The 17,855-nt window shown below is 33.4% G+C and overlaps 1 protein-coding gene across 5 annotated transcripts in view; it reads right to left on the bottom strand.

Annotated features, from left to right (window-relative positions):
* Positions 1-507: 507 nt before the first annotated feature.
* The window catches only part of Atf7ip (activating transcription factor 7 interacting protein), a 106,277-nt gene continuing 88,929 nt past the window's right edge, over positions 508-17,855 (bottom strand). For 4 of the 5 annotated variants that reach the window (XM_076854141.1, XM_076854142.1, XM_076854144.1 and 1 more), the window contains 3 exons: positions 15,516-15,698; positions 10,466-10,578; positions 508-5,180 (listed from right to left, as the gene is read on the bottom strand). In XM_076854141.1, the coding sequence (XP_076710256.1) occupies positions 4,761-5,180; positions 10,466-10,578; positions 15,516-15,698 (716 nt within the window). In that variant the 3' untranslated portion in view covers positions 508-4,760. Of the gene's footprint in view, positions 5,181-10,465; positions 10,579-15,474; positions 15,699-17,855 lie in introns of those variants that run through there. The other variant, XM_076854143.1, reaches the window with a different exon arrangement.

The following is a 17,855-nucleotide window of genomic DNA, read 5'->3' as shown; positions in this document are numbered from 1 at the left end:
GTACAAGCTAACACAAAATAGTATAGCAAAAACCACTATTCGTTTACCAAAATCCATTATTCTTCTTTTACGCCTGCAGAGACCAGACTACATCTCCCAGACTCCTTGAGCAGTTGTGCCACATGCCTAAATTCTAGTCAGTCAAACCTGAGATGAGTGCCACTTCCAGGCTACTAAGAACTTGTACTCCTCCCATGTTCTCCTGGCTGAATATGCTTAATGACAAAGCCTTAGAGGATGGTGAAGCTGTTGGTGATTTCTCTGTTCATCAATAGGCATTAGTTGAGTCTTTGTGGTACAGGCTAGGAATACAATACAGCAAACCTCACTGTTGTCTCGAATTAAAAGCATTGTATCCCATTTGACAGCAATTCTGCATAGCAAATTTTCTTTTGAGTGAATAATTCATACAGTGCAGTGTATAACAGGGTGATTAAAAAATAAGATGGGAGATTTTCAAAAGAAAAAAAACTACAAGGGCTGATAATAATCAGAATGAATCAGTACTCAGAATGTTAAAAACCCAGTCATTTATTTCAAAGTATAAATTTCAGGCTTGTTGGACAAAACCCCACTACAGTTAACACTTAAAACAGACGCCACTCTATTGTACATTTAAGGAAAAAAAGAAAAAGAAAAAAAAAGACACAGAAACCTTCAAAACCTAATAAAAACAGGGCAACTTTCTACAGCCCAGTTAATATTAGACATTAGGAAGGTCTTACATGGTCTTATTATTTACACTTTCAACTGCAATAAACAAAAATCAGGATGCAAGCTTCCTACAAAAGGATTTATACTTATATATAGTTTTGAAATGGTTGTTAAAATACTAAAGCCAGGATCCCCAAAGGTATTTGATTGCCCAGTTACCTTATTTACAAAAAAAAAAAAAGAGAGAGAGACAACAGCATTTAAATGTAAATGACAGGTATTTAGTTGACTCTACAAATAAAAAACTAAGAAAGCTTATTTTGACATGATAAGATCATGTGAGGGTGAGAATATAAAAACATGTATTATATTATCCTATACCCACCCCCACCTTGCACTGGCTGAGGGGATAATGAGTTTCGGGAATTAGGTAAGTTTGCCATACTAACAAATGCCTCAGGATGATTACTGGCTGTTGTTGTTTTGTGTGTATCTCAGAAAAACCAAACCAAACCAAACCAATGAACAAGAAACAGCATTTGCCCAGTAAATAGTTACAAAAAGCACAATCATATATTGGTTTTAGATAATTATTTGCAATAATCTAATACCGGGACATGGTTTTTCTGGAAATTAGAATAAAGTAGGCCAAACAGTTCAGTAATAACAACAAAAATCATAAGATACTGAGGATATTGACATGGCCCAAGAAGGAAAGTTAGGGAGAATACTTGGAAGGTATCTAAAGTACCCTACTGTGCTGAGATCACAGTATATATAAATGAGAGATACCATAGATATTATTTTGTTAACTTTTTACAGTACTGGAGAACTCATGGAACAAGATAAATGCCTATCATGGAATACTGACACTAACCTTGCTGCAAAAATGATAATTTGGAGAATACTTAGAGCAAAAAAACCAAGTAACAAAAACTAAGTTAACACTTAGACAATGCTGTGAGACTTCTGCAGAGAGATGCACCTAAGTAAGATTTTAGGCTCCTTGAAGGTTGCTTTTTTCCAAGGTATTTATTTTAGGGCAATGGGAATGGGTGTGGGAGTGGGAAACACCTCTCTGTGAGGCAAATGGTATCCAGACAAATATTCACTATTCATGGAAGAAAGCTTTCCACTTCTCTTATAAAATTAAATACTGTGTGAAACAGTACAATGTATTCTGCATATTTTAAAAAGTGAGTCCAGACAAATGGAGGGATATAGATACCTTATAAAGTTAATTAACACATGTTGTCTTTGTATGCCATTTATACATTTACTAGCAAGAACATAATTTTAAAAAGAGGTTTGCTCACACTTAAAACAGGTGAAAATTACTCTGACAAGGTTCAAAGTAGAGAGTAATAAACATTACTGTTGCCATATAATCATTCCTACATTTCAGGCTGAAATATCAGAAGTTTCCAGGATTTCCAATAAGGCAATACCTATACAAGTATTGTCAGGCTAAAAATGTAGCAAACTTGCATTCCCAAAATGGGATAATTGAGCTTATTTAAAATACTTTGTGAAATAATGAAATAAAAAAGATAACCATGGAGTATGAACTGCTACTAAAAAGTTCATTATCATTAGCTATTTCTAGTTGAGTCCTCCATTCTCTCTTCCAAAGTACTCAAACAAAAAGCACTCATCAACATTTACCTGCCCCAAATAAAAGCCTAGCATTCTAACTTAGTCCCTTTCAGTAAATCCAGTGTGGCTATTGTACATTAATCCCATGGCAGGTTAATTTGAGGAGACCATCTTATAATAAATATACTTTTTTTTTCTGTAAATAATTACAATCTCTCTTTATACCTTCCTTCCACCATCTGGAATAAAATAAGTTTTAGGAAATTATTTTCTGTAGTAAATCTATTTTTAGAATTACTATTTGAGAACTTAGCTTTTCTTTGACAGAAAACACCAAATATAGGCTAAAATAATTAAACATTTTCATTCTACTGGGCTTTCTTCACCTGCTTAATAATACTATGAAAACTTAAAATAAGATTAGTAAATATAAATACAAATATTCATCAAGGGAACCTTTTGTAGGCAGGATAAGCAAATTGTTGACCAAAAAACTCATGACCATAAAACCAGTCAATAAAGAACAATTTTGAACATGGGCTTTCTGTTTTGCAGACAGGAATGATCTTGAACACATCATCAACATTGCAACCACTTTAGGTAAAAACATAAACATGCAGATATAGATAGTTGCTCATATACATCTAGAAGACAATTAAGTTTCCTCCTGTTGAAATCTTTATTGCCATAACATTGGCAACTTCATTAACATCATCATTTGCCCTAGAATGAGTAATATCTACATAGTTGGTTGGCAAATTTGACTTGTGGAAAATTCTAATTCTCATTGTGGTCTCATTTTCTGAGAGTGAAAGGAAGGTTAGGAGCATTTACATTTTGGCAACCTATAAGCTTTCTTCATCACCAAACTTCATATTTAAGATGACAGTACAATGACCAGTGCAGTCTCTAAAGAAAATTTCTTTACAACTATAATACTTTCTATTTTAAGCCATCAAAGTTGTAACAAAACAATATTAATAAAAATGATAGCTCCCTCCTATTAATTCCAGGAAAAATAAATGACCAATTTATTTTGAGAAGGTAAAAATGTGAATTCAAATATCACAAGAAGACTTGAAAAGTGATTTCACAAACTCCATAAATACTTTTAAAAATATTTCCAGTTGCACTCTCATCAACCCAGACCTCTTGTTCTAAAAACTATCTACTCGCAAAACACTAACCTGATACCAGTATAGCTGACACTCATACTGACAATTCATGACCTAAGTTGAATTTCACTAATTTTAAAGAGAATGGAGATAATAAGATGTTATATTTCATTATTATAGAGAATGACCCAAAATAATACTTTCAATTTTATCCAAAGCTGATAAACGCTAATCAGATTAAACTTGGCACCATCAAAACAAAAGGTTAAAACAGGAAGGATGACATGAAAATAAAGAGGAAATGGAACTTTCCTCTTGATATATTAGCTCATTGTATTTGGTGAATCTTACTGTTCATTTCCTTTGAAAGGCAACTGTACCATGGGTGGTTAAGTATACTAGAACTGCTTTCATAGTGTCTAACACAGTGTGCAACATAATAAAACAGGTCTGATGGCAAACTTTCTTAAACAATGTTTTTCTCTTGGTCCATTTTTTGAAGTTAAATAATGACTCAAAAGCATCTATACCCTTAGAAGAAACCAGCAAGTCAAGTTTTTAAAGTTAAATGATGCCACAGATGAGAGGAAAAAAAAAAAAAAGTTATATGTGTGTGTGTGTGTACACACACATATATGTACATATAAAGGCCTTGGTTTGAACTTACTTGAGGGGGGTGTGTGCTATATTTTGTGGAGATGATGGAGAAATAAAGGCTGAAAAGCTAAGAGCAAAGAGTAACAACAGTGGACATATGGCCATGTTTATTTCTATAGTAAATCTGTAAGGCACAAAATAAACATAAAAGCCAGGTTAAGAAAGGGGAGGGTATCACTGCAGATGTTTTTCATTTAATTAACAACTTAAGAAACAAAAAATGTACAAATTCTTTCCTGTGTTCAAATTAACCTATTTTAAACTAGTCATTTTGCTTTTTATTTCTTTGGGTTTTGTTTAGATTTAGTTTAAATCACTTAACTCTGATACTATAGATTCCTTGCAGATATTTAACCTACTTCATACGAAACAGAGGTAAATGTGAGAACAAAAATGGGAGTTTCCACTGCAATAAACACAGAAACAAAATGAAGCCCCCACCCCCGCCAAAAAAAAAAAAAAAAAAAAAAAAGTCACACACACGTTCCTAGCCTCAAAACTAAAGCAAGGTACACACATATACATTTCAAAACCCTGAAGCTGAATTGTCTGGGAGAAGATTCTTGCTTTATGGGCTGAGTTTATTTTACTTCTGGTTATAAACAAATGTAGTGTATACACACATCTGTCCAAGAAATCTTGCACAATGTGGATTTTACATTAGGTATCATGCACAAGATTAAAAACAAGACCAAAAGGTGAAACTTTTAAAAGAGGAAAAGATAAAGGCTCCAAGGTTTAATTGCTCTGGGAAGAAGAGATCACATCCGTTGACTGAGGATCACAAAAAGGTCCAAAACGTCCATAAATATCCTTGGCTCGTACTGCAAAATAGTATTTGCTGCCAGAAACAAACTGGGTGAGAGTACAAGCCATTGGCAAGGGAAGTGCCTTTACTTCCCCAATCTTTTTCCATTGTGAGGGCACAGTGGCACTGGGTTCCTCGTGGTAAGCATAGAGATGGTAACTTTCCACAGTAGCACAGCTTCGATCTACCTCCAAGACACTCCATGACAGTACAATGCCATTTTGACTCTGAACTCGTGCTAACTTCAAGTGTGGCTTCTGAGGCAGAGAGGTGCTGGCAGCTTCTGGGGGCAGACGCTGTGGTTGTGGAGCTTCTGGTAAGGGTGCAGGGTGCACAGGGCGTGGGGGCTCCTAACAAAAGAAAAATCACATTCTTTACAGTGATCACAGAAAGAATTATTATAGAATGCTAGAATTAAGACACCCTAAAGATTACATATAGAGTGATCATTTTACATAAATTGGTGTGGGATACCACACTAAGTTTCAAAAGTTCTATTTGGTATTTTGTAACCAATCATGCCCAAAACAATGGTGTTAAGGGTACTTCTACTAATACTCCTGAGACCTAAAATATTGAAGTTTTTCTTAATAAAATGCTCTTGCTGATAGAATATCATTTTTTAAGAGACAGTAAGCCAGACACAGTGCCACATGCCTGTAATCTCAGTAGCTCGAGAGGCTGAGGCAGGAGGATTGCAAGTTCAAAGCCAGCCTCAGCAACTTAGTGAGGTCCTAAGCAACTCAGTGAGAACTTGTCTCTTAATAAAATACAAAAAAAAAAGGGGGAGCTGGGGATGTGGCTCAGTGGTTAAGTGCCCCTGGGTTTCAATCTCCAGTAACAAAAGAAAAAGAGACACTGTAAAAGTAGAAATCATATACTTCTAAAAAATTAATATCTGATTTAAGTAACTATTCTATAGATTCTCACTTGAACATAATAACATTCTTTAAAATCATGTTTGAAAGTTTATCATATGAAATTGAAGTACACATTATATTTTCATTTTGAAGCTGTTTTGCCAATAAAGACAGTATTGTATTCTTATAAATAAGTATATTTAACGTTGAATGCATATTATGTCCTTGGTCAGCTTGCAATTGGTGATTGGTGATATTTAAATTGAACCATGAAAAATAGGACTTAAAGAGATGCAGAAATAGTTATGTACGTTTCAGTCAATAGGTAAAGCATAAGCAAAGGCATGGGGATACTAAAGTGAGAGGATTTACAGGCCAGAAAACCTTTTTCTTAGCCATAGGTTATGTGAATGGAAATAGATAGATAGATAGATAGATAGATAAATAAAAATTTGGGAAGGTAGGTTAAGGCCACATAATGAAAAAGCAGGATACTAACTTTAAAAAACCCTCTTGACAGATAATATCTAACACTGGAACAATGTCATTATTGTAAATATTATTGTTATATCTGGGTGTTAGGTAACAATGAGAATAATTTCTTCAAAAAGGATTTAGTTGAGAACCAGAAAAAAAGGTGTATAAGTGATTTTTTTTTTCCTCGAAGTGGAACATATCATTGGTTCACTGACTTTATATTGGAAGTCACATAACAAACAATTAATTTCCTTAATTGAAATTCACTTAACAAATGTTATATATAGTTAAGGCTGGGGTGTAGCTCGGAGCATACTTAACAAGAAGGGGGCTGCAAGTTAAATTCCCAGCACCATTTTGTTATGTGAATAATTGAATAAACTAAATATTAAATACTAAAGATCTAATAAGATCTTTTTATATTTCCATGGCAGGCTAGTGATGTGGCTAAGTGGTAGAGTGCCTGCTAGCATGCATGAGGCCCAGGGGGTCAATCCCCAGTACCACAAAACAAACAAATATATGCCTCATAGAGTCAAGCTGTCTAAAGTATAAGATAAAGTATTCTAAAATTCTCAAGAGAAACTCCAAGTCATACTTAAGGGTATCCCCACTGAACTAATAGCAGATTTGTTAACAGAAACCAGGATGTCTAGGAAGGAATGGAATAATGCAATCCAAGCCCTGAAAGAAAATTACTTCTAAGCAAGATTACTAGACCTAGCAAACCTATCCTTCAGAATGAAGAATAAAGGCCTTGAGACAAGCAAAAATTGGAAGGAATTCACAACAGCCTGACAAAAACATATTTTAAGGGAGTCTTATATCCAATAGTGAAAGATTATTACCATCATAAAAGCATATGAAAATGTAAATCCCACTAGAGGAGGAGAAACACAAAGGAGAAACATTAAAGAATAAAACATTTTCAATACAGTATACTATCAAACCACAAAGATGAATAAGGAAGAAAAATAATTAGAATATAATCAATAATAGCAATATTATTATTACCAATAATAATTATTGAATGTAAACTAAAATCTCAAAATAAAAGATTTATACTGCTTAAATGGATAAAATGCCAAAACCCACAATATGCTGTCTACCAGAAAGTTGCTTTACCAGTAAAGACACATACAAACTGAAATAAAAGATAGAAATGGAAACCCAAGCTAGCAGGAATAGTTATACTTCTATTTGACAAAATAAGACTTTAAAAAGACAAAAACTAAAGAGATGAAGAAGGTCACTATATAATGTTCAAGGGATCGATTCAGTAAGAGATAACATAAAAATTATAGATCTATATGTACCTAATGTCAGAGCATTCAATTTTATAAATAAAAAAAGCCTTTTTGACCTACAAGAATAGATAGATTCCAATTCAATAATAGGAATGCTCACATTGCACTTTCATCAATGGAGAGGCCATCCAGACAGAAAAGTCAACAAAACAAAGTTAAAACTCTACTACAGATCAAAGAGACTTAACATATGCCTAGAAACTATTTCATATAATACCTATGGAATACAATCATTGCCATCAGCCTATAAAACTTTCTCTAGACTAGACAACATATCAATCAGGACACCAAAAAGAAAAAAAAAGTCTTAACAAACATAAAAAACTGAAACCATAGCCTTTTATCTTTTCTGATAACAATGGAATAAAACCAGAAGTCAACAACAAAGGACATTTTAGAAAGCATACCAATCAATTAACAACTGAACAACACACTTTTGAACCAACAATGAGCCACTGTGTCAGGATTTCTCACTGCAAATGAACATGGAAATACATCAAAACTATGGAATGCAGCAATAGTAGTACTGAGGTAAGTTTATAACAATGAATGCCTACATCAAAAAAATAGAAAGATTTCTTTAAAACAACCTAATGATATATCTCAAGGGCTCAGAAAGCAAGAACAAACCAAAACCCAAATTTAAAGGAAAGAATAACAAAGATTGTAATCGAAATAAACCTAGACTTAAAAGGGAAGGTGAATTTGATCGGTACATGTATATCCATGTATGGAAATATCATACTAAATCCTATTAATATGTACAGTCAGTTACTAATGTATATGAAAAAATATAACTCCATGCAAAGCTTAGTACTGTGATGTGCATACAGTAAGAATGCATAAAAAATATGCTAACTAATACACGAAAAACTGAAGTAGAATTGATATGAGTATTGGTTAAGTTGCTATATTTCCTCTAAAGTTCTCTCTTTTCCTAAAGCGACTTAAATCACTTCAGTAAAAACCATTAAATAAACATATAGCTAGCCTTTGACTGGAGGGATCACAGAGTTTTACGTGTTTGATAATAGCTGAAATGGCCTATAAAATCAACTTTTATGATTCTGAATCTGCTCAGACCTCACAACTAGTTAAGTCAAATAAGTATTTATTTTTGCCACTGCAGTGGAGTTTTGTTTTGTTTTGAATTATTTTTAAGTCACAGAAGGACACAATATCTTAATTTTATTTATTTTTATGTGGTGCTGAGGATCAAACCAGTGCCTCACATGCTAGGCAAGTGCTCTACCAGTGAGCTACAACCCCAGCTCCTGCAGTAGAGGTTTTAACTGAAGTTTTACAGAAACATATAACATCAGTGCTTTGCTCAAAAATAATTGAGCATATGCCTGAGTATAAACAGATGGGTGGCAATATGGATGAAATAAAGTTGGTCATGTGCTGATAACTGTCAAAATAGGGTTATCAGTACTGAAGGAATGGTTATTCTGTTTTTTCTTTCATATATGTTTGAAAACAGCTATCTCAAAAGTATTTTAAAAATTGCATTAAAATTAAAAGAAATGTCTATTTCTCTGGCGAGATACAGTTCATTTTAAGATAATACACAAGAAATTATTCACTTAAAATTTTTTTTAATTGTAAAAAGCTCTGATGGGTTATAAAATTTGCAAAGAATACTATAAATGACATTTTTGCTGTGTTTTTTTAAAGGAATATTTGATGAAAACTTATTTGTAACTGCAAAAAATAGAAATAACCTATTTGTCACATACCCAAATACAGCCAGAGTTGAAGTACTGTGAATATACTCTAGAGGTACTAAGATTAGGCCATGTCTGGTTCTGGCTCTGACTAGCTTAAGTAATGATACTGAGCAATCATTTAACAACTTGTGACACAGCACACCATTTTCTTCCCAAAAGGAGAATAATAATTTTATTCCTCATAGGACTGTGAAGATTAAATAATACATGTGAAGTATTTCATAAAGTACCTAACATATATTGAATGCTCCACTGATATTACTTTTTCCATTACAGTGAAATAATAAAAATCATTACTAAAAGACTATAGAACAAAGACTATAGAGCTAGATTCATGGATCTCTAGGAGGTATGACCTTAAGTTGGTTAACAAACTTGGTGAACATGGGCCACATCTATAACAAAAAAGGGGAGGAAGAGGGGAATACTGGGGATTAAACTCAGGGGCATTCAACCACAGACCCACATCCTCAGCCATATTTTAGAAACAGGGTCTCACTGAGTTGCTTAGCACCTTGCTTTTGCTAAGGCTGGCTTTGAACTTGCAATACTCCTGCCTCAGCCCCTGGAGCCACTGGAATTATGGCGTGCACTACCACACCTGACTATAACAAAAAAATTTTAAAAGTCCTTTAGATAGCGGTCCCAAAGAACTCCTGGATTAGGACTAAGTATACTAACAATGCAGGGAATACATTAAACACTCATAAATGCTAGGCATTATTGTTAGTATTTAAAAAGAGATGTTCTCCTAGGAAATAAGTAATATCAAACCCAATCTGTTGTCTTCATCTCATAAAGCAAGCATACCAATTTTCATGATATTCCATTCCAATCAATGCTATCATATTCATGTCACAGAATGATGTGACACTGTTTTAGAGGTTAAATCTAATGATAAAGCTTTGGTTTTCTCCGCCTTAACAAATGAATTTCCTAAACCAGTGGATTATTTAAAACAATAAATTAATAATAATATAGTAGTTAGGACTGATATAAGATTTTGAGGGAAAGAATAAAGTTAGAACATAAAAAAATTAAAAATACCATTTGCATGCCATAAGCAAACTCAATGATCATTACCCTTAGAACATTTATTCATAATGGTAAGACCAACTTTCTTAAATAAACTCCTACTGGAAGAGCAGAAAGACCTGTCATTTCCCTTTAGTATTACTACTTGAAAGAAAAAATTCTAGCTACAATAATATTTAACAGCTGTATAGTTGAGAATTTTATAAAGCCAAGCATCAACATTTACAGTATGCACTTGTGGTGGTCGGTGATGCACTGTGAGCTGAGGACCTGCTGATCCCAGAGTTAATCCATTGTTAACAACATATGTGGTTGTTTGAGGCACTCGAACTGTAACACCTATAAAAAAAAAAAAAAATTAAGGAATAACATCAGAATTCTGTAAATTTAGTAGAACACTGATTTAACACTTGATGTTGGTGAAACAATATTTTTAGAATGCAGAAAAAAAAAATTCCAAACTAGAAGTTTATACTTGGCCAAACTATCAGTTAAACATGAGGAAATCTTCATAATATGCAAGCACTCAAAAAATACACACAAAAAAAGAAGATAATTAGAAATTATTTTGAAACCCTATACTCTAATAAAATAGAGGATAGTGAAGGCATCGATAAATTCCTTAAGGCATATGAGCTACCCAGATTGAGTCAGGATGATATAAATAACCTAAATAGACCAATATCAAGTGAGGAAATAAAAGCAGCCATCAAAAGACTACCAACCTTTTACCAGGACCAGACGAATATACAGCAGAGTTTTACAAGAGCTTTAAAGAAGAACTAATACCAATTCTCTACAATCTATTTCAGGATATAGAAAAAGAGGGAGTACTTCCAAATTCATTCTATGAGGCCAATATCACCCTGATTCCAAAACCAGATAAAGACACTTCAAAGAAAGAAAACTTCAGATCAATATCCCTAATGAATTTAGATGCAAAAATCCTCAATAAAATTCTGGCAAATCGGATACAAAAATATATCAAAAAGATCGTGCACCATGATCAAGTGGGATTCATACCTGGGATGTAAGGCTGGTTCAATATACGGAAATCAATAAATGTAATTCACCACATCAATAGACTTAAAGATAAGAACTATATGATCATCTCGATAGATGCAGAAAAAGCATTCGACAAAATACAGCATGCCTTTATGTTCAAAACTCTAGAAAAATTAGGGATAACAGGAAATCACCTCAAAATGGTAAAAGCTATATTCGCTAAGCCTCAGGCCAGCATCATTCTAAATGGAGAAAAATTGAAGTCATTCCCTTTAAAATCTGGAACAAAACAGAGATGCCCTCCTCTCTCACCACTTCTATTCAACATAGTTCTTGAAACACTAGCCAGAGCAATTAGACGAAAGAAATTAATGGCATAAATATAGGAAAAGAAGAACTTAAATTAGCACTATTTGCTGATGACATGATCCTATACCTAGCAAACCCAAAAAATTCAACCAAGAAACTTCTAGAACTAGTAAATGAATTCAGCAAAGTGACAGGATATAAAATCAATACCAATAAATCAAAGGCATTCCTGTATATCAGTGACAAATTCTCTGAAATGGAAATGAGGACAACTACTCCATTCACAATATCCTAAAAAAAATTAAAATACCTGGGAATCAACTTAACAAAAGAGGTGAAAGAGCTATACAATGAAAACTACAGAACCCTGAAGAAAGAAATAGAAGAAGACCTTAGAAGATGGAAGGATTTACCTTGCTCATGGATTGGTAGAATTAATATTATTAAGATGGCCATACCACCAAAAGCACTTTACAGATTCAATGTAATTCCCATCAAAATCCCAATGACATTCCTTGCAGAAATAGAAAAAGCAATCATGAAATTCATCTGGAAAAACAAGAGACCCAGAATAGCTAAAATAATTCTAAGCAGGAAGAATGAAATTGGTGGTATCACGATACCAGATTTTAAACTATACTATAGAGCAATAGTAACAAAAACAGCATGGTACTGGCACCAAAATAGGCTGGTAGACCAATGGTACAAAATAGAAGACACAGAGACAAATCCACAAAATTACAACTACCTTATATTAGACAAAGGTGCTAAAATCATGCAGTGGAGAAAGGATAGCATCTTCAACAAATGGTGCTGGGAGAACTGGAAATCCATATGCAACAAAATGAAATTGAATCCCTTTCTCTCACCATGCACAAAAGTCAACTCAAAATGGATCAAGGAGCTAGGAATCAGACCAGAGACTTTGCGTCTAATAGAAGATAAAGTTGGTCCTAATCTTCATCACGTGGGGGCAGGCCCCAAATTTCTTAACCAGACACCTATAGCACAAGAGTTAAAACCAAGAATCAACAAATGGGACGAATTCAAACTAAAAAGTTTTTTCTCAACAAGAGAAATAATATGCGAGGTGAATAGGGAGCCTACATCCTGGGAACAAATTTTTACCCCTCAAACATCAGATAGACCTCTAATCTCTAGAGTATACAAAGAACTCAAAAAGTTAAACAACAAAAAAGCAAATAACCCAATCAACAAATGGACCAAGGACTTCAACAGAAACTTTTCAGAAGAGGACATACAATCAATCAACAAATATATGAAAAAATGCTCACCATCTCTAGCAATCAGAGAAATACAAATTAAAACCACTCTAAGATACCATCTCACTCCAATAAGAATATTATGAATTCAAACAATAAAAAGTGCTGGCGAGGATGTGGGGGAAAAGGTACACTTGTACATTGCTGGTGGGACTGCAAATTGGTGCAGCCAATTTGGAGGGCAGTATGGAGATTCCTTGGAAAGCTGGGAATAGAACCACCATTTGACCCAGCTATTCCCATTCTCGGACTATACCCAAAAGACTTAAAAAGAGCATGCTACAGGGACACAGCTACATCAATGTTCATAGCAGCACAATTCACAATAGCTAGATTGTGGAACCAACCTAGGTGCCCTTCAACAGCTGAATGGATAAAAAAAAAATGTTGCATTTATACACAATGGAATATTACTCAGCACTAAAAAATATCAAAATCATGGCATTTGCAGGGAAATGGATGGCACTAGAGCAGATTATGCTAAGTGAAGTTAGCCAATCCCTAAAAAACAAATGCCGAATGTCTTCTCTGATATAAGGGGGTGATTCAAAATGGGATAGGGAGGAAGAGCACGAGAAGAAGACTACCACTAAATAGGGAAGAGAGGTGAGAGGGAAAAATAGGGAGAAGGGGAGTTGCATGGAAGTTGGAAGGAGAACCTCATTGTTATACAGAATACATTTATGATGTTGTAATGAGAAAAAGAAAAAAAAGTGTGTCACATTAGATTGGATAGAGAGAAAGGATGGGAGAGGAGGGGAGGAGTAGGGGGGATAGGAAGGGCAGCAGAATAGAATAGACAATATGATTGATGTATGTACATTCCATGTATGTATTATATGTCAAAATACATTCTGCTATCATGTAAGACTAAAAAAAATAAAATTAAAAAAATACAAACTTCTGGGAACCCCCCTCTCAAGTACCCACTGAATTATATGTCACTGATATGAGAAAAAAAAAAAAAAAAAAAAGAAGAAGAAGAAGAAGAAAAGAAGACATAAGAAAAGGATATCCAGCACAGAAAGAAATACATGTATTCTCACTAGGAGGACTACAAACAAAAATCCCAGAACACTGGTTCTGTGCCATACAAGAAGAAGGCAAACAAACTACAATGAAATAGTGACGCAAAAGACAAACTGAAGTTGTCTTTATAAAGATTCCTGTCTTCTTTCACATTTCTAACTAGAACAGAAAGCTTCAAGAAAGGTCACCCTTGCCTTGTGTTAATTAGGTTTTTCTCTTTTTCTTCATGTCCCACAGATCAATGGAGGAAACTACTTATTTTATCCACAAATGACATTTCTAAGACATACCCCAGGGCAACAGAAGTACAAAACAGAGACATATACTGTCTCAATCATATTTCAGTCATATATTCAGTAGCTGGCTCATATCATAGTTCTGCCAGAAGGTGCCCTGGTGAATCTAGTTTCCCAAACCTCATTTTTATGCAACTGATTTTCCCAGAGAAGGCTCTTAACAACTTGAGAAAGTTAAAGCCAGACAATGAAAAAGTGACTCTCATAGCTACCATATATAATAATGACATTATTATAGTTTCTTTAAACACCTATATTTACCTTTGCTATTAAATTTTTCAAAAGTTTCATACACACATACACACACACATATGTATGTATTTATGTATGTATACAAGTGTGTATTTATTATATGGATAACTATATTGGTGACAAAACCTTTAAAGCAGAATGACCAAGAGAAAAAGCAAGGATACAATAGGGAAAGGCATACTGGAGGGCCTATAGGTTACTGGTTAAACTTATTTCATAATCTAGTAAGTTTATAGGTAATTTACTTTATTATTTTTCTTTAAACTTTAAATATACCTCTTATACAACTTGAATTCGTATGCTATATTCTACTACTAAAACATATAAAGTATTTTTAATATAATATATAATAAATATAGTTACTATAATTTGTAAATTATATACATAGTTATATATATCAGTAATATATAACATATGTATAGGAAAGTAAAAGTTTCCTTATTTTCCCTTCTTTTATTTCTCAAGCACCTTTGTACTTTAGAGAGTTTCTCAATAGAATCTATCTTTTACAATGATTTCAATCATCTGGACTAAACCAAAATTGAACATATCCACTTTAATTAGGGACTAATGTTTCTTTAACAGAATGGAGTATAGCTATACATCAAATAAGGCACTATATAAAGATATAGGCAATAAATAAGTGACGTCAAATTGAAAACAACACACATAGCACAAATCATATAGTGTACATATCCAACCTTCTCTGGTGAATTCCTAAGGATAAAAAAGTACATTAGTAATAATTTTTTTTTGGCCACTTAAAAAATTTTTAATTGAAAAACTGTATACTTGTGGTGTGTGGTATGTTTTGAAATATGTATACAGTGTGGAATAGTTAAATCAAGCTAATTAATATGCATTACCCTCAAATACTTAATTTCTACCACCAATTTTCAAGTATACAATAAATACATAGTTATCAATTATACTATAGAACTATGTTGTACAACAGATGTTTTGAACTTATAATAATTATTTTATTATGATATTATACACACTTTTTGCAAAATCTAATGTCAATCAATATAAGCCACTCCAACTAAATGTGGAAAAGGGAACTACATAAACTTCAGAGCCATATACAAGAAAAGAGACTTACTGTTTTGAGGGTTGACCTGACGAACGGCAGGAGCCTGCATAACAGTTCCTCGGAGGGGAGCCTGAGGTGGTGGTGCTGGGAGAGTTGTATAAACCACCTGATGGTTTCCAGGAGCTCTTGGTACAGGGAGTCTTGTAGTCACCTGAGTTATTGGACGATGTGTTACATTCACGGTGGTTGGAGCTAATGGAAGGGAAAGAAGATATTAAGAATGCAGCATATTCTGTTAAGCAAACTGTATTACATGATAATTATCTCTATATAAAATGTAAAAAACTATAAGATAAATAGAGATAAAAGTGTCCTTTATGAACTTGCAAGGCAAAAGTGATAAAGCCAACCAAAATTAAGTGTAACATTAAAATCCAAGCTTTAGAGAACAACTCAATTTCACTCTTTGGTTTGACTACATAATAGAACTAGATTAAGAATATGTTTTGCTATGGGAATGTCTTTAAAGAATAATTTGTCCCTCCTCAATACTAAAGTATTCCCTAAAATTACAGGCCCTATAGTGTCTTCTAACAAGGAGGTATAGATCTAAAAGAATATCTTTATATTTCAGTTCATCAAAGTGCTTGCTATTGTAATTCATATTTTTATTTTTATCAAGTGAACAAACCTATGTTTTTGGCCAGCTATTACATTCACATTTTCTTCTTCCTTTTCTCCGGTAACCCCACCTCAAGAGAACGTTAACACACCTTGAGTAATGTTAACAGACAGTTATCAAAAAATGAGTCTCAGTTCACTCACACAACGGAAATACAATAATGTGTTCTATTTAAAAGATAGGGTGTCTCAGGGTTTCACTATTTTGTCTAGGATGACCTCAAACACCTGGACTGAAGTGATTCTCTTGCCTCAGTCTCACTGAGAGCTGGGACTACAGATACCTGTCACTAGCCTGACAAAATAGTGATTCTGAAGTTAACATTTTCTTGGTAATAACTCTGTGAATTAGAATCACATTTTAGAAATGATCATGTAGTAACAAAACATCACAAAATCTACTTTCACATCAAAAAATGGGTTTCATAATTCAATAAGTTTGAAGAAGAATTACACATAAAAAAAGAAAGGTTTTCTTACTAAGACAACTTGGGCTAACATGAAGCTCATGGTAGAGTGAGTATTGCATAGCATACATAAAGTGCTGGGTTTGATTTCCAGTCAGCCAAAAATAAAACACAAATACAAATACATACACACACACACACACACACACACACACACACACACACGTATGCACGCGCAAACAAACAAACAAAAAACAGGTGAAGACCCCTTGGTCTTTACATATCTTCAACTTTCAATGTGAACTTTCAAAAAAAAGAAACTAAATAATATAAGGAAGACTTCTCTTTTCATTATCTATGCTGTCTATGTATTTGCATAATGACATTTCCTTCTAAAATATCTAAATTGGGTAACAGTTAAAATTTTGTATAAACGTAGAAACACAGGTAACTTACCAGCTTTTAAGGTTGAATTAATAATAACTGCCTCTTTAGATAAAACAGTGGTATTTAAATATGAGAACCAATATAAAACTTCACCAGAAATAAAGTCTTACATAAGCACTCACTGTTTTCTGTAAGTCAATAAGCAAGGCTAAAAAGGTAAAATGTAGTTTAACTGATGGGAAATTCTCGTTAAGCATCTACAATTCTGAAATCTACACAGTAATAACACTAAACCACACTGTACTTACTATATCAAAAATAATTTCATAATTCAAAGATTAGTTAATGAATGGGTTTGTTAAATCTCTAGAAAATATCCCTTTTCCTACAAATTATTCAGGTATTCTAAGTATAAATTTCATTGGATAAAATCCCATTTTCACTCAATGTTTTCCTTAGTAAGCAATTGTAATAAGTACTTTGCAGATAAATTTCCAAGCAATAGACTTATTAAAAGGAGATAAATTGTCTTGACTGGCTTCTGAACAGTGTAAGGTGACACAGAATGTATCTTGAAAATGTCTGATTTATAGTTTCTTGAACTGCAGAAAGTAGAATATTAGCATATAAGTCCTGATGGTGTGTGAGAAGAGTTTAAGTTAAGAACCACTCAAAAAAATTCTTGCTTGAGAAGTCAATGATCATATCTTGGATTTACTCAGAACATAATTATTATAACTGGGCCTTCTTCCAGAGAAACTATGTCATCCATGTTCTTTAAAGTGGCAAATGACAAAGATATATAGATTAAGTCCTCTTTATAATCACTCTCTGCCAGTACTGTTACTTGAGACAGTCAGCAACACTAAATTACACTGTATTAAAAAAGACATATATCACCTTCAAAATAACAGTGAAAATTATTCTTAATTTT

Source organism: Callospermophilus lateralis, chromosome 4, assembly GCF_048772815.1.
Source record: "Callospermophilus lateralis isolate mCalLat2 chromosome 4, mCalLat2.hap1, whole genome shotgun sequence".
NCBI lineage: Eukaryota > Metazoa > Chordata > Mammalia > Rodentia > Sciuridae > Callospermophilus > Callospermophilus lateralis.
The sequence above is the reverse complement of the archived record's forward strand: the minus strand, read 5'-3'. Positions and strand labels throughout refer to the sequence as shown.